Source organism: Oncorhynchus masou, chromosome 10 (assembly GCF_036934945.1).
Source record: "Oncorhynchus masou masou isolate Uvic2021 chromosome 10, UVic_Omas_1.1, whole genome shotgun sequence".
Lineage (NCBI taxonomy): Eukaryota > Metazoa > Chordata > Actinopteri > Salmoniformes > Salmonidae > Oncorhynchus > Oncorhynchus masou.
The window spans coordinates 26,714,144-26,740,338 of record NC_088221.1 but is presented as its reverse complement, the minus strand read 5'-3'; the positions used below and the strand labels follow the sequence as shown (position 1 = coordinate 26,740,338).

General features: G+C 47.2%; 2 protein-coding genes across 2 annotated transcripts; both read left to right on the top strand.

Annotated features, from left to right (window-relative positions):
* The first annotated feature begins 1,216 nt into the window (after positions 1 to 1,216).
* LOC135547431 (zinc finger and BTB domain-containing protein 9-like) lies at positions 1,217 to 5,969 on the top strand. The gene is made up of 4 exons (XM_064976449.1): positions 1,217 to 2,903; positions 3,668 to 3,741; positions 3,964 to 4,198; positions 5,230 to 5,969. The coding sequence occupies exons 1-4, from the start codon at positions 2,564 to 2,566 to the stop codon at positions 5,967 to 5,969; spliced, it is 1,389 nt and encodes a 462-aa protein (XP_064832521.1). The 5' UTR covers positions 1,217 to 2,563.
* LOC135547432 (uncharacterized) lies at positions 5,946 to 23,075 on the top strand. Its single transcript, XM_064976450.1, has 4 exons — positions 5,946 to 7,353; positions 18,380 to 18,589; positions 20,132 to 20,252; positions 20,902 to 23,075. Exons 1-2 carry the CDS (start codon positions 6,044 to 6,046, stop codon positions 18,444 to 18,446), a joined length of 1,377 nt encoding a protein of 458 aa, XP_064832522.1. The 5' UTR covers positions 5,946 to 6,043; the 3' UTR covers positions 18,447 to 18,589; positions 20,132 to 20,252; positions 20,902 to 23,075.
* Positions 23,076 to 26,195: the final 3,120 nt, after the last annotated feature.

Here is a 26,195-nt window from a genome sequence, read left to right as displayed (position 1 = left end):
GGGGGTACCGGTGTCAAGGTAATTGAGGTAATTATGAACATGTAGGTAGAGTTATTTAAATGGTAATGCATAGATAATACTGTAAGTATCAGGGGGGGGGGGTGCAATGCAAATAGTCTGGGTAGCCATTTGATTAGCTGTACAGGAGTCTTATGGCTTTGGGGTAGAAGCTGTTAAGAAGCTCTTGGAGCTAGACCTGGCGCTCCGGTACTGCTTGCCGTGCGGTAGCAGGTAGAACAGTCTATGACACCGCCTGGTATAGAGGTCCTGGATGGCAGGAAGCTTGGCCCCGGGGATGAACTGGGCCGTACCCACTACCCTCTGTAGTGTACTCCTCAATACCATCGGAAGAATCCCGGGAACATATTCCAAGCTGTGCGAGCAAAACAGTCCTGTAGTTTAGTATCTGCTTCATCTGACCACTGGAACTGATCACTAGTCTTTCCAACCACAGGTGAACGTACACAAGAGTCATTTAGGGCAGAATCTGTCATTAGAGAAGTGGTGTATATTTTGCCTCAATCCCTTTTTTTGCTTGCTGCATGTCATGCATTGAAAGAAGAAGAGGATGATGATAATAATGATGATGATTAGGTTAAGGACAACAGAGTCTGTTATATAGTCAGGTGCATGGCACTTGGTGTGTGTATTTGCTTATGTGTGGTCCACTCTGGTCTTACGTCACACAGTCAGTATGGAAAATGCCTTATCATGGCTATGTACAACTGGAAGCATATTAATGTGATGGTAAAGCCCATAATCCGTATAATAAAGGTTCTAAATTCGGTGATACAAAATGAAATGAAATACTGCTACTCCTGCCTTCCAGTTTTGGGGCACATACAGTATCTAAACTACTGCATATAATGCATTCACATTAATAAACTTTGTGGGTGAAGTGCATTTATGTTATTTATAGCCCATAGCAGATGAATACCTGAACATTTTGTTATCTGATCACATTTATTGGTCTGAATGCATGAGGAGAATTATCTAAGAATATGTGAATCCCCGAGAGAGGTATTGGGTGATATATGAGAAGTAGCGGAATTGATACTTGTAAAAATCACACCAAGCGAGGCAAAACTGCCGTCAACAACCTATCTTGATGCATGAAAAAACTCAATCTGACTGGCAGTTCCAATGGCCAATCGCATTGTCTATGGTTGGGGCTCTTTAAAGGGTCTACTAATAGGCATTGAGGGAGAGATGCTGCGAGTGTTAGAACGAGTTAGGTTGTCATGTAGTAACCAACAGAAGGTTACGAGTTAAAAAATATATATGATTATTTGATCGTCTGACTGGTTTTGCGTAAAGAGAAGAGATATGGAATGAGTCGGATACCACAGATGCGAGTCTTGTGTTGTTTTTGGAGACATTATTTAGACATTTTTTATATTCGTGGTGATCGACGAGATACCTCGCTTCACGCGGTCGTTCAACTCGCGATGCTGGACAGATCGCTGCATCATCATGTTGCTTCCGAGTTAGCGAAAGAAATCACAAGTTACACCAGGGGGGCAGTGAGTCGTCGTCATTTAGCTACAGAGGCCAGCCGACAATTGCAAGCAGAAAAAGAGGGATGCATTGGCTACATCTGTTGATTTGGCTTGTTGGCACTTCAGTGATACAGTGTCGCGCCCGGTGATGTGAATTAGGAAGATCAGTAGGTGTTTACATTGTAGCCTATCACTTGTGTTAATGCCTGGGATTGGCGCGATGTTCCTCCTAATTTGTTGGGTGGGTGCGATCGTAATTAGCCAATATTTTGATTATGGGCACAGTGGCTGAATTTGGGATAAATAAAAACAAAAAAGCATTATTTTTCAAACACAATTTTCCTGTGAAACAGGCTAATCTATCCAGACCTAGCCTACATCGTAATCATCTGGAATATAGGCAGTTCATGTGTACTGTTATTGACTCCATCATCATCAAATGACCTCTTGGACTTGGCAAGGGAGTGCACATGTTTAGTGTCTGTTGGATTACACAATTCGTGTAGGATAGGCTATCGACTCAGACACCGGACTCTGCTCGGATTATGATCATGACCCTGGAATGTATGTATAATCGCCAAAGAGATGTTGACTCCATTGAACTATGCTGGTGACATTTCTCCTAAACTAACAAATAGTTTACATAGTCGTGTGCTGCTGACTCTTATTGGATAGGCTACGTATTGATTTTAGTGGGTAATTGTGCCGCTGTCTCAGTACTTGGTCTGTTTTAACCACACAATGGAATACAACATAAATAATCTAAATAGGTTGCAAATGGGTTAATTTCAAAGTTCCGTTGCATCCTATGTGTTCCTGACGCGTGAGTAATCATTGGTCACAATCCACTCCTGTAACTGCATCCACGTGGAGTTCATGTAGGTCTACTTGAAAACTTTGGGTCAGGAAACTTCCAGCCGTGACGCACAGTCGGCTCCCTCTGCTGTAGTCCTGCTGCAAAAAAGTGACAGCTTTTTATTTTTGCTGTCATACAGCGAAGAGGAAGAGGTATTGACTCAATAAGTAAAAAGTAGGCTACAGCAGATTAAAAACATCAGTCTAAAATGGCCGGCGACTGCAACTATAAGATGCATTATGTGAATGATGACACATTTTCTCCATCCAAACCTCTACTGGACCAAGTGCGGGTGCCCGCGGGGGAGCCCGACGCCCCCAGTGTTCTGCAGGGGCGTGGGTCCGTTTATTGCTCACCAAACTTTGACATGATTGATGGGCTGCTGTACCGTAAGAAGTTGGAGAGAGGTTTCATCCACTACCGGGAGGTGCTAGACGAGGACCGACGACTCGGGGCGATCGCCACTTTCCACCGGCGGCGGCCAGGCATGTGCCACCACTCCCTGGAGGATACGTACAGATCAGTGGCCGAGAACTACTGGTGGGAGGGTGAGTCTGGTCGGGTGGGATGGTTGGTTATTATCGATTCCCCCATCCAGTTAAGTCTACTCGATTGAGCTCTCTGTGGGTTAGCACTGATGGTTGTGCTGAGATTTACTGTCACTTTCTTTCATCTTTCTCCTTTTCTCTCACTCTCTCATCCAGACAACCTTTCTATCCCACTCACTCAATGACTTTCTCTTTCTATCTGTTCCTCTCTGTCTGCCTGTCTAACCACCTTCTCTCTCCCTGTCCTGTAGGTTTCAGTGAGTCTATCCTGATGTCTCTGCTGGACTTCTACTCCTCTACCCTTTTTACACAGGACAATGATTAACACCACTTAGGATGTTCCTGAAAGTGGCTTTTCAGCCAAAATAATTACACCTCATCACATTGTAGACGGTTATTGTAATGTTCTTGCGAGGCTTAGTATAGGCCAGTGTTTCCAAACTTCTCTATCCACCTATCCTCTGGTGAGATGATGTATTCATCTATTCTGTAAAGAGGGAAGTCGCTCTTTACAATCAGAGAGACCTAAAAGAGAAGGTGAACTGCAGGCGTTCGAGAGAGGTGTTATATTGCAACATAAGTCAGATTGATGCTGTATAATGTCGAACTACATTGAATAAATACTGATCTTGTTTTGCGGTTAAAAAAAAACAATGACCCTTTTGGTGGTCAAAAACATTGCCTGTGTAAAATGGTTTGTTTCGTTAATATAAAATCCGTTATGATGATCATTGCAATAATGTACATGATTGACTCTTCCTCAGGGATGTACTTCCAGATCCGAGACTTTGTCCGGGGATGTCCAGCGTGCCTGGAGCAGAGGAACAAGAGACCCAAGGTAAGAGATGGCACCATAGAGCATCTTGATGTGAAGGCACTGATACTGAATGATGTTTTCACCATGTCGTTCTCTCCCCCATCTCTCTGCCACTCACGTTTGCTCTCATTCACACTTCCTTCTCTCACATTCTCTTTCCTTCAATTCCTTTCTCACCCTCGTTCTCACGTTATTGGTGACTCTGTTCTACTCGGTCGTGTTAATTCGCTCTCTCTCCTACAGAAGCGTGTGGGTGAGAGGCGTCTCTCTCAGACGATGATGTCACACAGCCGTGACATGCTGAGTAAACTGAGGAGCCAGCGGGAGGCGGGGCTGTTCTGTGACATCACTCTGAGGACTGACGGGTGCTCTTACTCCGCCCACAAGGCGGTGCTGGCAGCGGTGAGCGAGTACTTTCAGGAATTATTCACTGAGATGGACTCCGCCCCTAGCTCCAGGTCTGACATCGACCTCACAGGTACAACATTGGCACACACACACACACTTCTGAATGGGGTTATTTCTTTATCCATCTGTCTCTGTTTTCCTCCATCTACTCTGCTCTCTCCTTTTTGTGGATGCCCATGTTTTGGCGTGGATATGACCGCTGCTGCTCTGAAAAGGAACTTAACAGCACTTTCTACCTCACTATCTTTTCCACTTTTTCACTTCCTCATGTTTGGTTTCTCCTCCTACTGTTTCCCCCCTCTGGTCTTCTCAACATATGTCATTTACAGAAGTTAAATCAGTAAGGCTGGTCTGAATGTTCGTTTAACTTCATCCAGTCAGCATAACATAAGTCACTTTGTTTCCTATTCTACAGGCATAGTGGGAATGATGACAAACGTATCATCATCGTCAGCAAAGCATCTTGTTTCTTCTCCTCTTCTCCCATGTGCAGAATGCTATTTACCTTGTGGCCTATTAGCACAACAGAATAATGCTCATTCCTCATGCTTGCTGTTAAACCTATGGGCTCACTCTGACAATTAATACCTTCCTCTCTCTCAACCAATGGGTGTAAATCTTGGGATGTATTTATGTCAACTTACCGATGTCCTCTCACTTGCTGTTTTTCAGCAACAGTTTGACAACCATCCACCTCCCCATCAGCTACAATAACCTTATGGCCTTGGCATTGGAACTCCTTTCCCCCTGCAGGGGAGAGGGGGTTTCGATGCCAGCAGTCCCACATAGGGCGACCTGCCTTCATATGATCTTGCTCCGAGGATTTTCCCTTGCAGACAAGGCCATTCCCCAAACTATTTAATAAAATGTCATATTGCATTCCTATGTTGTCCATTCAGTTAAGCCTGTTACTAGATTGAACTGTCTGTGGGTTAGGACTGATGGTGGTGCCGAGATTTACTGTCACTTTCTTTCATCTTTCTCCTTTTCTCTTACTCTCTCATCCAGACAACCTTTCTATCCCACTCACTCAATGCCTTTCTCTTTCTAGCTGTTCCTCTCTGTCTGCCTGTCTAACCACCTTCTCTCCCTGTCCTGTAGGTTTCAGTGAGTCTATCCTGATGTCTCTGCTGGACTTCTCCTACTCCTCTATTCTGTGTGTGTCTGAGGAGGACCTTCCAGAGGTCAGCACTATGGCCCGTCACCTGGGCATGTGGCCTGCCGTGGAGGCCTGTTCTGCCCTACAGACGGAGCAGGGATACCACGCCGCCCAATACCCCACCATGGAGCACCCTGCCCTGGGCTTCTCATCGCAGATCCCTGGATCTCCCCTGGAGCTCCACCACCACCAGAGGAACAGGAGGAAGAATAGGGGGTTGACTGGAGAGGGCAGGGAGAGGGTGGCTGGGGGTAGAAGGGTAAGGGGTGTGGATGATGGCTTCAGACAAATTCTGGATCAGTCCAATGAGTCGAGGGAGGAGAGCCTGACCAGGCGGTCACCCCGTCGGCCCCCCAGACCCAGCCCCCTCCCCCTAGGGCAGAACGGTCTCCCCCTCAGCCCCACCCGCAGGATGAAGCTCATGGACTTCAAATCTCCGTCTTGTAAAATATCTTCTTCTCCTCCAAAAACGTATCCTCCAACCCCCGCTCCCGAAACACCCAATCTTCCTCCTCGCCCCACACGCGTCTTCTCCGCTCTACTCCCGGGGCCGCCCAGGAAGTTCAGAGACTGCTTCCCAGGACAGAGAGCCCTCCTCGGGGCCGAAAACCTCACCCTGTCCCCCATACTGCCTCCACCTCCAGCTCCTCCACACAGAGGGCTGGCTCTGAGGCCCCCATAGTGAGGGTGAAGCAGGAGGAAGAGGGGGACGAGGATGAGAAAGATCATTTCCGAGCGCTGGAGAAGTACCGCCTGATGAGCGTGCTCGGGTTACAGAGGACGTCCCTCCTCCCCAGACCAGAGGATCTGATTGGCTGGAGGCAGAAAAAACGCCTCCGCAAGTTGAAGGTCAATAACTATTCGTTGACCAAGAGGAGGAAACCTCGCCTCCAGGCATCAGGGGGGCTTACGTTCGGGGGGCCGCCCCTGTCACTCCCCCTATGTACCCCTGCCAAAGCCCACTTCCTGAGCAGGATCATAAAGACTGAGCCTGAGTATCCAATCAGCATGGAGAGACTGAAGAAACCCAGGCAGCCCCGGCGGTTTCCGCCCAGTGACAGGAGCATGCGCAGTAAAGTTGCGTTACCAGACCTGCTGCAGCCCGTGTCCAGGCTGGTCTACGGAGGGAGGGATCTCAGGCGCTCTGTCAGGGGTGTTGAGGCCAGCCACCCCACTCCACCCCTCCCACCCCGTTCTGGGAACACCAGAGTTCCAAATCCCAAGAGGAACATCTCTACTGTCAGGATCAAACCCGAACCTGCAGACTATGCCATCTCAGCACCATCCATCCCCTCAGTTGGCCAACGACCAAACCCACACCTCTCCCCTCCCAGGGCCCACCTCAGGCACAAGGTTACCACAGAAACTGTCAGAGCACTCCGCTACAACAGCGGGCGTCCGATGGCCAAAGATAAGCTGAAGCGGAGTGGCGTGAAAGAGGCTGAGAGAGCCCAGCGTAAGCCCAGAGAGGAGAGCATGAGGACCGGGAGCAGCCAAGGAGTGAGAAGGATCATGGAGAGAGGGCCTGGAGGTATGAGCAGCAGGGAGATGAGCAGCATCCTCAGCCCTGATCCTGTTCCTCCTCCCATCCACAGCCATCCTCTGTACAGGGTCATCAAGGAGGAACCAGCAGACCCTCTACCTGTGGCGGGGTCCTTCCCCGAGTCACCCTCCCTGTCCTCCTCCCCAGAGCTGGGCAAAAGGCAGATCAAGCCCCCTGTCAAGCTCCTAGACCCAGGCTTCCTCTTCAGCTTCTGCCGGCCGGCAGGAGGGCCCATGTTGGGGGTGAAGAGGGAGGAGGAGAGTGTGGATATCTGCCTAACACGGTCGGTCTCGAGGGTAGAGCGATTTGGTTCCGGGGGGGCCCCAGCCAGGGTCCTGAGGGCCAGAGGAGGCCCCCCCACTCTCCACAGGGTGAAGAAGGAGAGGGAAGAAAGGAGTGTAAGCCAAAGTCCAATCCAGAGGCAGGGGCCACCAAGGGCTGTCAACTCTCACCAACACAAACCCCCCACCTGGATAGAGCCACAGGGTCAAAGGGTGCTTGCGTTGCACGGGACATACCAAAGGTAAACACTGTGGGGGGGTGGGAGGGGGGCATTCTCCTATGATTTGGGCGAGTCTCAATATTTTAAAAAGTGTGCTGCTGCTCTCCTCAGTCCTCACCGTATCTCTGTCTCACTGACATGAAAACACAAGATGGATGAAAGAAATGGCATAGGTGTACTGAAGGACTTTCACATCCAGTACAGATTAAGGAAAGAAAGCCAGGATGAAACTATTGAGATGCCTTGCTTTCCTCCAGTGGAGAGTAGAGTAGAGGGGTGGTCTGGGGTGGGTGAAGTTAACTGTTATCTCTCCATAACACCATTCATCAGACTGAGGATTCCAGTAGGTGTTAAACAGGCTGAACCAATGTCAACCCTGTCTAAGGGGTAGGGTGTTCTACTCATCAGCCATACTTTTTCTTTGGGAACTAACTGGAGCAAAATGTTGACACTTTAATACTCTCTAAGATTACATTAGAAAAGTCTGATCTGAGATAAGATTACATTCTTCTTTAGGAGATTGTAAATTGAGTTTGATAACATTCCATGTTGATTGCTCTCTGCTGACATGCATAGATTATTAAGCTAAAATATGTAATGACCATGTAACTGGTGTCATGAACTGGTGCCATGACCATGTAACTGGGGTCATGACCTAGTGTCTTGACCATGGAACTGGTGTCATGACCATGGAACTGGTGTCATGACCTGGTGTCTTGACCATGTAACTGGGGTCATGACCATGTAACTGGGGTCATGACCTGGTGTCTTGACCATGGAACTGGTATCTTGACCATGGAACTGGTATCTTGACCATGGACCTGGTGTCTTGACCATGGAACTGGTGTCATGACCTGGTGTCCTGACCATGTAACTGGTGTCATGACCTGGTGTCATGACCATGTAATTGGTATCATGACCTGGTGTCTTGACCATGTAACTGGTGTCATGACCTGGTGTCGTGACCTGGTGTCTTGACCATGTAACTGGTGTCTTGACCATGTAACTGGTGTCTTGACCATGTAACTGGCGTCATGACCTGGTGTCTTGACCATGGAACTGGTGTCTTGACCATGGAACTGGTGTCTTGACCATGGAACTGGTGTCTTGACCATGGAACTGGTGTCTTGACCATGGAACTGGTGTCTTGACATGGTGTCTTGACCATGGAACTGGTGTCTTGACCATGGAACTGGTGTCTTGACCTGGTGTCTTGACCTGGTGTCTTGACCATGGAACTGGTGTCTTGACCATGGAACTGGTGTCTTGACCATGGAACTGGTGTCTTGACCATGGAACTGGTGTCTTGACCGTGGAACTGGTGTCTTGACCTGGTGTCTTGACCATGGAACTGGTGTCATGACCTGGTGTCTTGACCATGGAACTGGTGTCATGACCTGGTGTCTTGACCATGGAACTGGTGTCATGACCTGGTGTCTTGACCATGGAACTGGTGTCATGACCTGGTGTCTTGACCATGGAACTGGTGTCATGACCTGGTGTCTCAACCATGGAACTGGTGTCATGACCTGGTGTCTCGACCATGTAACTGGTGTCATGACCTGGTGTCTCGACCATGTAACTGGTGTCATGACCTGGTGTCTCGACCATGGAACTGGTGTCATGACCATGGAACTGGGGTCATGATCATGGAACTGAGGTCATGACCATGGAACTGGGGTCATGACCTGGGGTCTTGAAAATGGAACTGGTGTCTTGACCATGGAACTGGTGTCTTGACCATGGAACTGGTGTCTTGACCATGGAACTGGTGTCTTGACCATGGAACTGGTGTCATGACCATGTAACTGGGGTCATAACCCTGGGTCATGACCATGGAACTGGTGTCATGACCATGGAACTGGGGTCATGACCTGGTGTCTTGACCATGGAACTGGTGTCTTGACCATGGAACTGGTGTCTTGACCATGGAACTGGTGTCTTGACCATGGAACTGGTGTCTTGACCATGGAACTGGTGTCTTGACCATGGAACTGGTGTCTTGACCATGGAACTGGTGTCATGACCATGTAACTGGGGTCATAACCCTGGGTCATGACCATGGAACTGGTGTCATGACCATGGAACTGGGGTCATGACCTGGTGTCTTGACCATGGAACTGGTGTCTTGACCATGGAACTGGTGTCTTGACCATGGAACTGGTGTCTTGACCTGGTGTCTTGACCATGTAACTGGTGTCATGACCTGGTGTCTTGACCATGTAACTGGTGTCATGACCTGGTGTCTTGACCATGGAACTGGTGTCATGACCTGGTGTCTTGACCATGGAACTGGTGTCATGACCTGGTGTCTTGACCATGGAACTGGTGTCTTGACCATGGAACTGGTGTCATGACCTGGTGTCTCGACCATGGAACTGGTGTCTTGACCTGGTGTCTTGACCATGGAACTGGTGTCTTGACCATGGAACTGGTGTCTTGACCATGGACCTGGTGTCTTGACCATGGACCTGGTGTCTTGACCATGGACCTGGTGTCTTGACCATGGAACTGGTGTCTTGACCATGGAACTGGTGTCTTGACCATGGAACTGGTGTCTTGACCATGGAACTGGTGTCATGACCTGGTGTCTTGACCATGGAACTGGTGTCATGACCTGGTGTCCTGACCATGTAACTGATGATCTGGTGTCATGACCATGTAATTGGTGTCATGACCTGGTGTCTTGACCATGTAACTGGTGTCATGACCTGGTGTCGTGACCTGGTGTCTTGACCATGTAACTGGTGTCTTGACCATGTAACTGGTGTCTTGACCATGTAACTGACGTCATGACCTGGTGTCTTGACCATGTAACTGGTGTCATGACCTGGTGTCTTGACCATGGAACTGGTGTCTTGACCATGGAACTGGTGTCTTGACCATGGAACTGGTGTCTTGACCTGGTGTCTTGACCATGGAACTGGTGTCTTGACCACCATGGAACTGGTGTCTTGACCATGGAACTGGTGTCATGACCTGGTGTCTTGACCATGGAACTGGTGTCATGACCTGGTGTCTCAACCATGGAACTGGTGTCATGACCTGGTGTCATGACCATGGAACTGGTGTCATGACCATGGAACTGGTGTCATTACCATGGAACTGGTGTCTTGACCATGGAACTGGTGTCTTGACCATGGAACTGGTGTCATGACCTGGTGTCTTGACCATGTAACTGGGGTCATGACCATGTAACTGGGGTCATGACCTGGTGTCTTGACCATGGACCTGGTGTCTTGACCATGGAACTGGTGTCTCGACCATGGAACTGGTGTCATGACCTGGTGTCTCGACCATGTAACTGGTGTCATGACCTGGTGTCTCGACCATGTAACTGGTGTCATGACCTGGTGTCTCGACCATGGAACTGGTGTCATGACCATGGAACTGGGGTCATGATCATGGAACTGAGGTCATGACCATGGAACTGGGGTCATGACCAAAATGGAACTGGTGTCTTGACCATGGAACTGGTGTCTTGACCATGGAACTGGTGTCATGACCTGGTGTCTTGACCATGTAACTGGGGTCATGACCATGGATGACCTGGTGTCTTGACCATGGAACTGGTGTCTTGACCATGGAACTGGTGTCTTGACCATGGAACTGGTGTCTTGACCATGGAACTGGTGTCTTGACCATGGAACTGGTGTCATGACCATGTAACTGGGGTCATAACCCTGGGTCATGACCATGGAACTGGTGTCATGACCATGGAACTGGGGTCATGACCTGGTGTCTTGACCATGGAACTGGTGTCTTGACCATGGAACTGGTGTCTTGACCATGGAACTGGTGTCTTGACCATGGAACTGGTGTCTTGACCTGGTGTCTTGACCATGTAACTGGTGTCATGACCTGGTGTCTTGACCATGTAACTGGTGTCATGACCTGGTGTCTTGACCATGGAACTGGTGTCATGACCTGGTGTCTTGACCATGGAACTGGTGTCATGACCTGGTGTCTTGACCATGGAACTGGTGTCATGACCTGGTGTCTTGACCATGGAACTGGTGTCATGACCTGGTGTCTTGACCATGGAACTGGTGTCATGACCTGGTGTCTCGACCATGGAACTGGTGTCTTGACCTGGTGTCTTGACCATGGAACTGGTGTCTTGACCATGGACCTGGTGTCTTGACCATGGACCTGGTGTCTTGACCATGGACCTGGTGTCTTGACCATGGACCTGGTGTCTTGACCATGGAACTGGTGTCTTGACCATGGAACTGGTGTCTTGACCATGGAACTGGTGTCATGACCTGGTGTCTCGACCATGGAACTGGTGTCTTGACCATGGAACTGGTGTCTTGACCATGGAACTGGTGTCATGACCTGGTGTCTCGACCATGGAACTGGTGTCTTGACCTGGTGTCTTGACCATGGAACTGGTGTCTTGACCATGGAACTGGTGTCTTGACCATGGACCTGGTATCTTGACCATGGACCTGGTGTCTTGACCATGGAACTGGTGTCTTGACCATGGAACTGGTGTCTTGACCATGGAACTGGTGTCATGACCTGGTGTCTTGACCATGGAACTGGTGTCATGACCTGGTGTCCTGACCATGTAACTGGTGTCATGACCTGGTGTCATGACCATGTAATTGGTGTCATGACCTGGTGTCTTGACCATGTAACTGGTGTCATGACCTGGTGTCGTGACCTGGTGTCTTGACCATGTAACTGGTGTCTTGACCATGTAACTGGTGTCTTGACCATGTAACTGGCGTCATGACCTGGTGTCTTGACCATGTAACTGGTGTCATGACCTGGTGTCTTGACCATGGAACTGGTGTCTTGACCATGGAACTGGTGTCTTGACCATGGAACTGGTGTCTTGACCTGGTGTCTTGACCATGGAACTGGTGTCTTGACCTGGTGTCTTGACCATGGAACTGGTGTCTTGACCATGGAACTGGTGTCATGACCTGGTGTCTTGACCATGGAACTGGTGTCATGACCTGGTGTCTCAACCATGGAACTGGTGTCATGACCTGGTGTCATGACCATGGAACTGGTGTCATGACCATGGAACTGGTGTCATTACCATGGAACTGGTGTCTTGACCATGGAACTGGTGTCTTGACCATGGAACTGGTGTCATGACCTGGTGTCTTGACCATGTAACTGGGGTCATGACCATGTAACTGGGGTCATGACCTGGTGTCTTGACCATGGACCTGGTGTCTCGACCATGGAACTGGTGTCTCGACCATGGAACTGGTGTCATGACCATGGAACTGGGGTCATGATCATGGAACTGAGGTCATGACCATGGAACTGGGGTCATGACCTGGGGTCTTGAAAATGGAACTGGTGTCTTGACCATGGAACTGGTGTCTTGACCATGGAACTGGTGTCATGACCTGGTGTCTTGACAATGTAACTGGGGTCATGACCATGTAACTGGGGTCATGACCTGGTGTCTTGACCATGGAACTGGTGTCTTGACCATGGAACTGGTGTCTTGACCATGGAACTGGTGTCTTGACCATGGAACTGGTGTCATGACCATGTAACTGGGGTCATAACCCTGGGTCATGACCATGGAACTGGTGTCATGACCATGGAACTGGGGTCATGACCTGGTGTCTTGACCATGGAACTGGTGTCTTGACCATGGAACTGGTGTCTTGACCATGGAACTGGTGTCTTGACCATGGAACTGGTGTCTTGACCTGGTGTCTTGACCATGTAACTGGTGTCATGACCTGGTGTCTTGACCATGTAACTGGTGTCATGACCTGGTGTCTTGACCATGGAACTGGTGTCATGACCTGGTGTCTTGACCATGGAACTGGTGTCATGACCTGGTGTCTTGACCATGGAACTGGTGTCATGACCTGGTGTCTTGACCATGGAACTGGTGTCATGACCTGGTGTCTTGACCATGGAACTGGTGTCATGACCTGGTGTCTCGACCATGGAACTGGTGTCTTGACCTGGTGTCTTGACCATGGACCTGGTGTCTTGACCATGGACCTGGTGTCTTGACCATGGACCTGGTGTCTTGACCATGGACCTGGTGTCTTGACCATGGACCTGGTGTCTTGACCATGGAACTGGTGTCTTGACCATGGAACTGGTGTCTTGACCATGGAACTGGTGTCTTGACCATGGAACTGGTGTCATGACCTGGTGTCTCGACCTGGTGTCTTGACCATGGAACTGGTGTCTTGACCATGGAACTGGTGTCTTGACCATGGACCTGGTGTCTTGACCATGGACCTGGTGTCTTGACCATGGACCTGGTGTCTTGACCATGGAACTGGTGTCTTGACCATGGAACTGGTGTCTTGACCATGGAACTGGTGTCTTGACCATGGAACTGGTGTCATGACCTGGTGTCTTGACCATGGAACTGGTGTCATGACCTGGTGTCCTGACCATGTAACTGGTGTCATGACCTGGTGTCATGACCATGTAATTGGTGTCATGACCTGGTGTCTTGACCATGTAACTGGTGTCATGACCTGGTGTCGTGACCTGGTGTCTTGACCATGTAACTGGTGTCTTGACCATGTAACTGGTGTCTTGACCATGTAACTGGCGTCATGACCTGGTGTCTTGACCATGTAACTGGTGTCATGACCTGGTGTCTTGACCATGGAACTGGTGTCTTGACCATGGAACTGGTGTCTTGACCATGGAACTGGTGTCTTGACCTGGTGTCTTGACCATGGAACTGGTGTCTTGACCATGGAACTGGTGTCTTGACCATGGAACTGGTGTCTTGACCATGGAACTGGTGTCATGACCTGGTGTCTTGACCATGGAACTGGTGTCATGACCTGGTGTCTCAACCATGGAACTGGTGTCATGACCTGGTGTCATGACCATGGAACTGGTGTCATGACCATGGAACTGGTGTCATTACCATGGAACTGGTGTCTTGACCATGGAACTGGTGTCATGACCTGGTGTCTTGACCATGTAACTGGGGTCATGACCATGTAACTGGGGTCATGACCTGGTGTCTTGACCATGGACCTGGTGTCTTGACCATGGACCTGGTGTCTTGACCATGGAACTGGTGTCTTGACCATGGAACTGGTGTCTTGACCATGGAACTGGTATCTTGACCATGGACCTGGTGTCTTGACCATGGACCTGGTGTCTTGACCATGGACCTGGTGTCTTGACCATGGACCTGGTGTCTTGACCATGGACCTGGTGTCTTGACCATGGACCTGGTGTCTTGACCATGGAACTGGTGTCTTGACCATGGAACTGGTGTCATGACCATGTAACTGGGGTCATAACCCTGGGTCATGACCATGGAACTGGTGTCATGACCTGGTGTCTTGACCATGGAACTGGTGTCTTGACCATGGAACTGGTGTCTTGACCTGGTGTCTTGACCTGGTGTCTTGACCATGGAACTGGTGTCTTGACCATGGAACTGGTGTCTTGACCATGGAACTGGTGTCATGACCTGGTGTCTTGACCATGGAACTGGTGTCTTGACCATGGAACTGGTGTCTTGACCATGGAACTGGTGTCTTGACCTGGTGTCTTGACCATGGAACTGGTGTCTTGACCATGTAACTGGTGTCATGACCTGGTGTCTCAACCATGGAACTGGTGTCATGACCTGGTGTCTCGACCATGTAACTGGTGTCATAACCTGGTGTCATGACCTGGTGTCTCGACCATGGAACTGGTGTCATGACCTGGTGTCATGACCATGGAACTGGTGTCATGACCATGGAACTGGGGTCATGGCCTGGGGTCTTGAAAATGGAACTGGTGTCTTGACCATGGAACTGGTGTCTTGACCATGGAACTGGTGTCTTGACCATGGAACTGGTGTCATGACCTGGTGTCTTGACCATGTAACTGGGGTCATGACCATGTAACTGGGGTCATGACCATGGAACTGGTATCTTGACCATGGAACTGGTATCTTGACCATGGAACTGGTATCTTGACCATGGACCTGGTGTCTTGACCATGGACCTGGTGTCTTGACCATGGACCTGGTGTCTTGACCATGGACCTGGTGTCTTGACCATGGAACTGGTGTCATGACCATGGAACTGGGGTCATGACCTGGTGTCTTGACCATGTAACTGGTGTCTTGACCATGGAACTGGTGTCATGACCTGGTGTCTTGACCATGGAACTGGTGTCTTGACCATGGAACTGGTGTCTTGACCATGGAACTGGTGTCTTGACCGTGGAACTGGTGTCTTGACCTGGTGTCTTGACCATGGAACTGGTGTCATGACCTGGTGTCTCAACCATGGAACTGGTGTCATGACCTGGTGTCTCGATCATGTAACTGGTGTCATGACCTGGTGTCTCGACCATGGAACTGGTGTCATGACCATGGAACTGGTGTCATTACCATGGAACTGGTGTCTTGACCATGGAACTGGTGTCTTTACCATGGAACTGGTGTCATGACCTGGTGTCTTGACCATGGACCTGGTGTCTTGACCATGGACCTGGTGTCTTGACCATGGACCTGGTGTCTTGACCATGGACCTGGTGTCTTGACCATGGACCTGGTGTCTTGACCATGGAACTGGTGTCTTGACCATGGAACTGGTGTCATGACCATGTAACTGGGGTCATAACCCTGGGTCATGACCATGGAACTGGTGTCATGACCTGGTGTCTTGACCATGGACCTGGTGTCTTGACCATGGAACTGGTGTCTTGACCTGGTGTCTTGACCTGGTGTCTTGACCATGGAACTGGTGTCTTGACCATGGAACTGGTGTCTTGACCATGGAACTGGTGTCTTGACCATGGAACTGGTTTCATGACCTGGTGTCTTGACCATGGAACTGGTGTCTTGACCATGGAACTGGTGTCTTGACCATGGAACTGGTGTCTTGACCTGGTGTCTTGACCATGGAACTGGTGTCTTGACCATGTAACTGGTGTCATGACCTGGTGTCTCAACCATGGAACTGGTGTCATGACCTGGTGTCTCGACCATGTAACTGGTGTCATAACCTGGTGTCATGACCTGGTGTCTCGACCATGTAACTGGTGTCATGACCTGGTGTCATGACCATGGAACTGGTGTCTTGACCATGGAACTGGTGTCATGACCTGGTGTCTTGACCATGTAACTGGGGTCATGACCATGTAACTGGGGTCATGACCATGGAACTGGTATCTTGACCATGGAACTGGTATCTTGACCATGGAACTGGTATCTTGACCATGGACCTGGTGTCTTGACCATGGACCTGGTGTCTTGACCATGGACCTGGTGTCTTGACCATGGAACTGGTGTCATGACCATGGAACTGGGGTCATGACCTGGTGTCTTGACCATGTAACTGGTGTCTTGACCATGGAACTGGTGTCATGACCTGGTGTCTTGACCATGGACCTGGTGTCTTGACCATGGACCTGGTGTCTTGACCATGGACCTGGTGTCATGACCTGGTGTCTTGACCATGGAACTGGTGTCATGACCTGGTGTCTTGACCATGGAACTGGTGTCATGACCTGGTGTCTTGACCATGGAACTGGTGTCATGACCTGGTGTCTTGACCATGGAACTGGTGTCTTGACCTGGTGTCTCGACCATGGAACTGGTGTCTTGACCATGGACCTGGTGTCTTGACCATGGACCTGGTGTCTTGACCATGGAACTGGTGTCTTGACCATGGAACTGGTGTCTTGACCATGGAACTGGTGTCATGACCTGGTGTCTTGACCATGGAACTGGTGTCTTGACCATGTAACTGGTGTCTTGACCATGTAACTGGTGTCTTGACCATGGAACTGGTGTCTTGACCATGGAACTGGTGTCTTGACCATGGAACTGGTGTCTTGACATGGTGTCTTGACCATGGAACTGGTGTCTTGACCATGGAACTGGTGTCTTGACCATGGAACTGGTGTCTTGACCATGGAACTGGTGTCATGACCTGGTGTCTTGACCATGGAACTGGTGTCTTGACCATGGAACTGGTGTCTTGACCATGGAACTGGTGTCTTGACCATGGAACTGGTGTCATGACCTGGTGTCTTGACCATGGAACTGGTGTCTTGACCATGGAACTGGTGTCTTGACCATGGAACTGGTGTCATGACCTGGTGTCTCAACCATGGAACTGGTGTCATGACCTGGTGTCTCGACCATGGAACTGGTGTCTTGACCATGGAACTGGTGTCATGACCAGGTGTCTTGACCATGGAACTGGGGTCATGACCATGGAACTGGGGTCATGACCATGGAACTGGGGTCATGACCATGGAACTGGGGTCATGACCATGGAACTGGGGTCATGACCTGGGGTCTTGACCATGGAACTGGTGTCTTGACCATGGAACTGGTGTCTTGACCTGGTGTCTTGACCATGGAACTGGTGTCTTGACCATGGAACTGGTGTCTTGACCATGGAACTGGTGTCATGACCTGGTGTCTTGACCATGGAACTGGTGTCTTGAACATGGAACTGGTGTCATGACCTGGTGTCTCAACCATGGAACTGGTGTCATGACCTGGTGTCTTGACCATGTAACTGGGGTCATGACCATGTAACTGGGGTCATGACCATGTAACTGGGGTCATGACCATGGAACTGGGGTCATGACCATGGAACTGGGGTCATGACCATGGAACTGGGGTCATGACCATGGAACTGGGGTCATGACCATGGAACTGGGGTCATGACCATGTAACTGGGATCATGACCATGTAACTGGGGTCATGACCATGTAACTAGTGTCATGACCAGGTGTCTTGACCATGTAACTGGGGTCATGACCATGTAACTGGGGTCATGACCATGTAACTGGGGTCATGACCATGTAACTGGGGTCATGACCTGGTGTCATGACCATGTAACTGGGGTCATGACCATGTAACTAGTGTCATGACCTGGTGTCATGACCATGGAACTGGGGTCATGACCATGGAACTGGGGTCATGACCATGGAACTGGGGTCATGACCATGTAACTGGGTAGAAAAAAAGACAGCATTGGAGCATCTTTAGAAATACGTGTTCCTGAATGTTATCTAACAAAATGGAATCGATTTGATTCCGTTTCTCCCTCTTTGTCTGCAGAAGCCAGCTAAGCCCCTGCCTAGCCGAGGCCCTGCCCTGTTGGATTCGATCCGCCGGGCGAGGCTAAAGCAGCTGCGGGGTCCTCGCAGTCAGGCCCCCAAGGACAAGTCATCCCACGTCTGCCTGCAGTGCCGGGCATCCTGTAAGGACTGTAACGCCCTCATCATGCACCGCATCAGGCACATCGAGGGCAAGCACTGGCCCTGCCCTGTACGTACTGAAACTGTTACAGCCTTTGAACACTGTTAGTCTCCCTCTGTGTGTGTTGTAGCTGTGTGTATGTATGTTTGTTCAGTGTTTTACTGATGTGTGTGTGTGTGTGTGTGTGTGTGTGTGTGTGTGTGTGTATATATACAGTTGAAGTCGTAAGTTTACATACACCTTAGCCAAATACATTTAAACTCAGTTTTTCACAATTCCTGACATTTAATCCTAGTAAAAATTCCCTGTCTTAGGTCAGTTAGGATCACCACTTTATTCTAAGAATATGAAATGTCAGAATAATAGTAGAGTGATTTATTTCATCACATTCCCAGTTGGTCAGAAGTTTACATACACTCAATTAGTATTTGGTAGCATTGCCCATAAATTGTTGAACTTGGGTCAAACGTTTCGGGTAGACTTCCACAAGCTTCCCACAATAAGTTGGGTGAATTTTGGCCCATTCCTCCTGACAGAGGTGGTGTAACTGAGTCAGGTTTGTAGGCCTCCTAGGATTAAGGTCAGTGCTTTTTCATGGCCACTCCAATACCTTGACTTTGTTGTCCATTTTGCCCCAACTTTGGAAGTGTGCTTGGGGTCATTGTCCAGTTGGAAGACCCATTTGCGACTAAGCTTTAACTTCCTGACTGATGTCTTGAAATTTTGGTTTCGATATATCCACATAATTTTTCTTCCTCATAATGCCATCTGTTTTGTGAATTGCACCATTCCCTCCTGCAGCAAAGCACCCCACAACATGATGCTGCCACCCCTGTGCTTCATGGTTGGGATGGTGTTCTTCGGCTTGCAAGCTTCCCCCTTTTTCCTCCACACATAACAATGGTCATTATGGCCAAATAGTTCTATTTTTGTTTCATCAGACTGGAGGACATTTCTCCAAAAAGTATGATCTTTGTCCCCATGTGCAGTTGCAAATCATAGTCTGTCTTTTTTATGGTGGTTTTGGAGCAGTGGCTTCTTCCTAGCTGAGCGGCCTTTCAGGTTATGTCGATATAGGACTCATTTTACTGTGGATATAAATACTTTTGTACCGGTTTCCTCCAGCATCTTCAAAAGGTCCTTTGCTGATGTTCTGGGATTGATTTGCACTTTTCTCAACAACGTACGTTCATCTCTAGGAGACAGAACGCGTCGCCTTCCTGAGCGGTATGACGGCTGCGTGGTCCCATGGTGTTTATACTTGCGTTCTATTGTTTGTACAGCCTATCAGAATCTTCTGAAGCCATGACATAATTTTCTGGAATTTTCTAAGCTGTTTAAAGGCACAGTCAACTTAGTGTATGTAAACTTCTGACCCACTGGAATTGTGATACAGTGAATTATAAGTGAAATAATCTGTCTGTAAACAACTGTTGAAAAAATGACTTGTGTCATGCACAAAGTAGATGTCCTAACTGACTTGCCAAAACTATAGTTTGCTAAAAAGATATTTGAGTGGTTGAAAAACGAGTTTTAATGACTCCATCCTAAGTGTATGTAAAATTCTGACTTCAACTGTATGTGTATATATATTGTGGCTCTGTGTTGTAGCTGTGCAATAAGACATTCTTCAGGATGAGGAATGTGAAGAACCACATTCGGACCCACGACCAGAGGCTGTATAAGTGTCGCAGCTGTTTGGCTGCATCCTGAGACCTGACTGGGGAATGAGGTGAGTGTCCCCCTGTCCCCCTGTCCCTCTGTCCCCTGTCCCTCTGTCCCCCTGTCCCCCTGTCCCCCTGTCCCCCTGTCCCTCTGTCCCCTGTCCCTCTGTCCCTCTGTCCCTCTGTCCCACTGTCCCACTGTCCCACTGTCCCACGTCCCTCTGTCCCTCTGTCCCTCTGTCCCTCTGTCCCCTGTCCCTCTGTCCCACTGTCCCACTGTCCCTCTGTCCCTCTGTCCCACTGTCCCTCTGTCCCACTGTCCCTCTGTCCCACTGTCACTCTGTCCCTCTGTCCCCTGTCCCTCTGTCCCACTTAAGGGCAAGACGCAATAACCAATGTCGGATGTGTGCAGTAGATCACCTGCTGGTGTCGACTAGCTGTGGCGCTTCAACATGTTAAATAGTGAAATTAACAGAAAAATACTGCTGATGTTCTGTAGTTGGAGGCGACAGGACGGCCACCTGCTGCTTTAAAACTGTTTGACAGCACGGTCTGTTTTGTCCTTTAAGCAAGTGTATATATCAGCACTGTTCCTGCCAGTGAAGATGGCTGTATTTGGTAAATCATTCTACAGTTTGCCTTTATCACAGATTTCCTGTCTGTCGTGCGTTGTCAGACTAGCTCTTCAGTCCCCTAATTGTCCTATTTGTGTTTTAGGGTTGAAGCTGTCTACATTGACTGACGGGATGAGAGGAGAGGCACATTGTTAAACAGCAAGCTTGTAAATACAAAGCATCAGTCCACATCCAAACACAAGTCTACCAGGAGAAATGTAGTTACTATTACGATGATGATTATTGTGGTAATTCTTGATTGGTAATGTTATTTAAAAAACAGAACTTAATTTCTTGTTTGCATTTTAGGTAGCTACAGGGGTTTAAACTTGAAAATTCACTCAGGGGGTGGGGAACTGTGAGGTCACTGTATTTAAATGGTCGACGACGTCACAGTATGTAAATTAGAATGGAAATTATGGAGAATTATTATGATAATGATTACTACTATTGCTATCAATATTTTTGTATGTATAGACTGAATCTGAGTGCACCTATACCATAGCTTTGTTGTAAACCTAAAATAAGTTGATGTAAAACGGAGGGGTAGCCGGAGAGCAGTCCCAGGTGGAAATACTTGAAGGTTCACAGGTCGATTTGGAGTTGGAATTGGAGAGTGTTTCTTAAAGTCTGTAGACGAGGGGGGGTGTTGGGTTTCTACTCTCTTTGGTGCTCAGAGATGGTATGAGTTGGCTAGTATCGCCTCATGTATCGGTTCTCTAGTCTAACCTTTGTCAAGGGTTAGGGTTTGGGAAAGGGGGTTAGGAGGGGGGAATAGGCCCAATCACAAAATGACCCCTGAACACCATGCCCTATGCACTTGTGGAGATCGTAGCACATTTGATTGATTGAAGCAATATGGAGAAACTTCCCCATAGTAGATCAAATGGAAAGGTATTTGTATTATCCTATTGCTTACACATGTCATATCCTCTCAGATCTCCATAAGTGCATAGAATCTAGGGGTCCATTTGGGATTGGGGCCATGAGTTAGCTAGTTTGGGGTAAGGGGGTTCTATGACATCCCTGCATGTTTGACTGCAGGTCTGTTTCCTCACCTTGTCTTTTCCAATGTTACTATATATCTATGAAAGGGAAAACTGTCATGTCTAAATGTGAATTTGTAAAATTACTTTCTCAATACTGAAGTTTGTTTCTGGATTATATACAGTTCTTTTGGCTCGGTAGTCCAGAACGTTTTATTTGAAATGATGCAATGACTCTGGGGTTAAAGTGCATACGGCCAGCTTTCATTTGAGGGTATTTTCATCCATATCAGGTCAACAGTTTATAAACTACAGCACTTTTTGTACATAGTCTCCCACATTTTAGGGCACCAAAAATATTGGGACAAATTCACTTGTGTATTGAAAAGTTTAGTATTTGGCCCCGTATTCCTAGCATGCAATGATTACACCAAGTTTGTGACTCTACAAACTTAACATTTGTGCGTCTAACGTTCACTAATTATTATTCACGATTCATTCAGGACTATTCGTAATCATGGTAGAAACACATTTTAATTTACAAAAGAAGTGACTCCAAAATGATACAATACATTATTTACCATTAATTTCTATTGGGTACAAAATAATTTGAAACAAACAAAACAGCAAATGCATCCAAAAAGTCTGTAGAGCAGGGCTGCCCAACCCAAGATTTTCAGTCCAACCCTAATTTAGCATATCTGATTCAGCTGGTTAAGGTGTTGTTGAGCAGCTAATTAGTAGAATCAGGTGTGTTAAATTAGGGTTGGACTGAAAACCCACAGGATCTCCAGGAAGAGGGTTGGGCAGCCCTGCTGTGGAGTCATAAGCTTGGTGTTATCATTACGTGCTAGGAATATGGGACCAAATACTAAACTTTTGGTGCCCTAAAATGGGAGGACTATTTACAAAAGTGCTGAAATTTCTAAACAGGTCACCTGATATGGATGGATATACCCTCAAATTAAAGCTTCCAGTCTGCAAATTTAACCTGTCATTGTTTGATTTCAAATCCAAACTTCTGGAGTATAGATCCAAAATAAGAAAAATACTGCAATATCCCAATAATGGAGGGCACTGTATATGTTTCTCCTTTTTTAATTAAACTAGGATGTTTGGCCTTTAATATTTTTTTTTCTTCTCATATTTAAGAACCTCTCTCGTACTGAATGCAACGCGTGCACATACTATGGAGACATTGAAGATGTTCTGAATTTGATTGAAAGTCAGATGATTCACTCTCCTTTTGGTTCTGTAAAAAGAATGATATGGAATAAATGTTTGCCTTTTACATTTTTGCCTTTCCTGTTTGAAATTAGAATAGTTGTTCACATTTGTTTCTTGTCTACTGTACAGTTTCAGCAGAATACAGACAGAGCAGCTATATACACTGTGTGTACAAAACATTAAGGACACCATCTCTTTCCATGACATAAATTGACCAGGTGAATCCAGGTGAAAACTATGATCCCTTATTGATGTCACTAGATGGAGAGGAGACGGGTTAAAGAATGGTTTTTAAGCCTTGAGACATGGATTGTGTATATGTGCCCTTGGGTGTGAATGGGGAAAAACAAAATGTTTAAGTGCCTTTGAACTGCACAGCTGCTGGGTTTTTCCACACTCAACAGTTTCCCGTGTGTCAACATTGGCCAGCAGCCTTGTGAGGGGGAGGTGGTGAGGGTTTGTAACTAAATATTAGGAAGGTGTTCTTAATGTTTTGTACATGGTGTATAACACTTCTCATTCTTGAGAAATGCATGTTTGATTAATGCATCAGCTTGGACATGTATTGAAAACCTTAGGGATTCACCCAGTTACATAAAATGATAAGTATTCTACATATTTCAGGCACATCTTCATGGTCCTACTAACCACAGTCCGTGCTCATCCAGAGGGTTAGGAGGAACGATAGAAGGCAGGAATCTACCAGCGATGGTCACTAATCCATTTACTGTGCCCAAACCGCACATAAAAAGCATCTGCTTCTCATTCAAACATAATGACGTGATGTCACCGGTGTATTCAGAATCAGATATGTAACCATGACTGGCGTAATCCCAAGGACATTACCATGCAGTACCTGATACTACCACAAGATGGCAACCAATACTAAGTAGTGAGAATTGGCTGTGGGTGCCTCTGCAAAATAATGACATCTTCTTCCATCTTTACTCTTTGAAATGGCCCCCTGTAGATCTGAACTTTGGATAGGTGTATGTGTCAATAATTTGGTCATACCTAATAAACAACAGACTTGCACCAACCCAGTTCTTTCAGATCTGAAAAGGCCCCTTGTCAATGGTCCATCATGAAGTGCCTAAGGCAAGGGGATTATTTCAGACTGGGTATCAGACAGTATCAGTAATATAGTCAGCCTTAACTCGGTGGATGTGTAGTGTATAGGTGTTATGTAAATATTGCATGTTTATGAAAAAAATTCACCATGTTGCAACCGTACCAGAGAAGGGACAGCATAGCATGCACAACTGTTTATGAAACTCCTGACAACAGCCATTATACCAGATCATACTTCACCATTGTCTATCACTTCTGGGTAAAAATTAAGTACCTTACTGTTTTCAATTAAAGTGGTAGAATTTTGATAGGACTGTCTGGGAGTGGTCTGAGTGGATAGGAGAAAACGAGCTGTTATTGGCAGAGAGATTTGGAACTCTTTCACCAGGCAGGCCAAAACTCCATCCCACCAAAACAGGCTAACATTTCAGGCGGTCTTTTCAAGGAGCTCTTACACTAAAAGGGCTTTATCATCGTTTTCACAATTTCAGAGTATTAATCCAACCTCATAGTATAGAAATGTATATAACACACAGGGAAATCCTGTTTTTGACTGCACTGGGCCTTTAAATCTAGTATGAAAATGGTGTTGGAGACAAGAACTCAACTCTTCACTGCATAGACAGCATCTTGTTACTGATGGTAGGAGACTGTGGTTTCTTTCTAGGTGATTAATATTTTATGTGTGTGAGGAATACTGGGTCTGGAGGACTGTTCAAACGACATAACTATTACCTCTCCATCTGAACAGAACCTACAGAATCTACTGGGATTTATTCTCTAACAGTTAGGTCCTCTACTCATCTACACTGAATTACTCAGTGAGGTGATTATGGCAGTATTTCTGTTACTTGTTCTTTGTCTGATTTCTACTATCTGTGGAAATGGTACAGACATTTTCTACTATCTGATTTCTACTGTACATATCTTTACAGTATGGTAAAAAAAAGTGGTTTTACTCTTTCTCTTAGGGGACTATCACCATGGCGATGTTGACCATCCTTCTGTCCTCAGTGCTGCATTTGCTCTGGGCGAGGCATGTAGTAGAGACTCCACCTCACACGTACTCCTCATACATTCATTAATTTTAGTTGTTGTACACTGTGAGACTTCAGTAAAAACACAGTAAATGCACAGTAAATGCACAGTAAAATACATTGAATGTGTTTTACAGAATGAATGCTGTAGATTGCACTGCATTATTGGTAAAATGCAGAAATTACTGTTATTAACTGTACTTGGAAGCCTCCAATAAAAATTACTCTAACATGCTATGTTTCTTTACAGTAATAGTTTATGATTACTGTAGATTAAAATGTTCTGTTTCAAACGCCAATCTCATGCTGTCGGGTGAGATGCAGACTATTTCAGTTTTTTTATAAATATATTTTTTTAAATCACCCAAATAGTAATTGTTGTAATGATTAGGCTTTGCTGTACCCCAGCCTCAGGGTGCCATAGTAAATGAACTGAATGCAGATTTGTGACTGTTTACATTTGCAATGGCTTGTTTGCACAGAGAAAACGGCTTGTTTCTAGGCCAGACAGTTCAAAAGACTAACCGGTCTAAGGCACTGCATCTCAGTGCAAGAGGCGTCACTACAGTCCCTGGTTCGAATCCAGGCTGTATCACATCTGGCTGTGATTGGGAGTCCAATCACAAAGGCACACAATTGGCCCAGCGTCGTCCTGGTTAGGCCAGGGTAGGCCGTTGTTGTAAATAAGAATTTGTTCTTAACTGACTTGCCTAGTTAAAAAAAATACATATATATATTACCTGTGTTAGTTTTATTGTATTATACTGTAAAAACAACAGCAACGTACCATATTATTTACAATAAGTTGCCATAAATCACAATGCACTCCGGGTGATTTTCAGGCGTAACTGGTAAATGATACCATGCATTCCAATGGTTGGTTTAACAGTACCTCACTTTAAAGAAGTACTGTATTTCAAACAGTAAAGTAATTTCACCCCACAGAATATAGTACCCTACCGTATTTTGAGTGCAAGAAAAGTTTTTGACCACTAGTGGGTGCATGGTATTGTTGTTTCTGTCTCGAAAACATATTTTGAGGTGTGCCTTGTAAGAGGTTCCATTTGTTGCACCCG

What these genes read in the sequence shown, in the direction of transcription:
- LOC135547431 (XM_064976449.1), top strand. Translation starts at nt 2,564, where the DNA reads ATGGCCGGCGACTGCAACTATAAGATGCATTATGTGAATGATGACACA. An exon ending in AGAGGAACAAGAGACCCAAG is followed by an intron (nt 3,742 to 3,963) that starts GTAAGAGATGGC and finishes TCTCTCCTACAG; the next exon opens with AAGCGTGTGGGTGAGAGGCG. An exon ending in GTCTGACATCGACCTCACAG is followed by an intron (nt 4,199 to 5,229) that starts GTACAACATTGG and finishes CCTGTCCTGTAG; the next exon opens with GTTTCAGTGAGTCTATCCTG.
- LOC135547432 (XM_064976450.1), top strand. Translation starts at nt 6,044, where the DNA reads ATGAGCGTGCTCGGGTTACAGAGGACGTCCCTCCTCCCCAGACCAGAG. An exon ending in TTGCACGGGACATACCAAAG is followed by an intron (nt 7,354 to 18,379) that starts GTAAACACTGTG and finishes CTTTGTCTGCAG; the next exon opens with AAGCCAGCTAAGCCCCTGCC.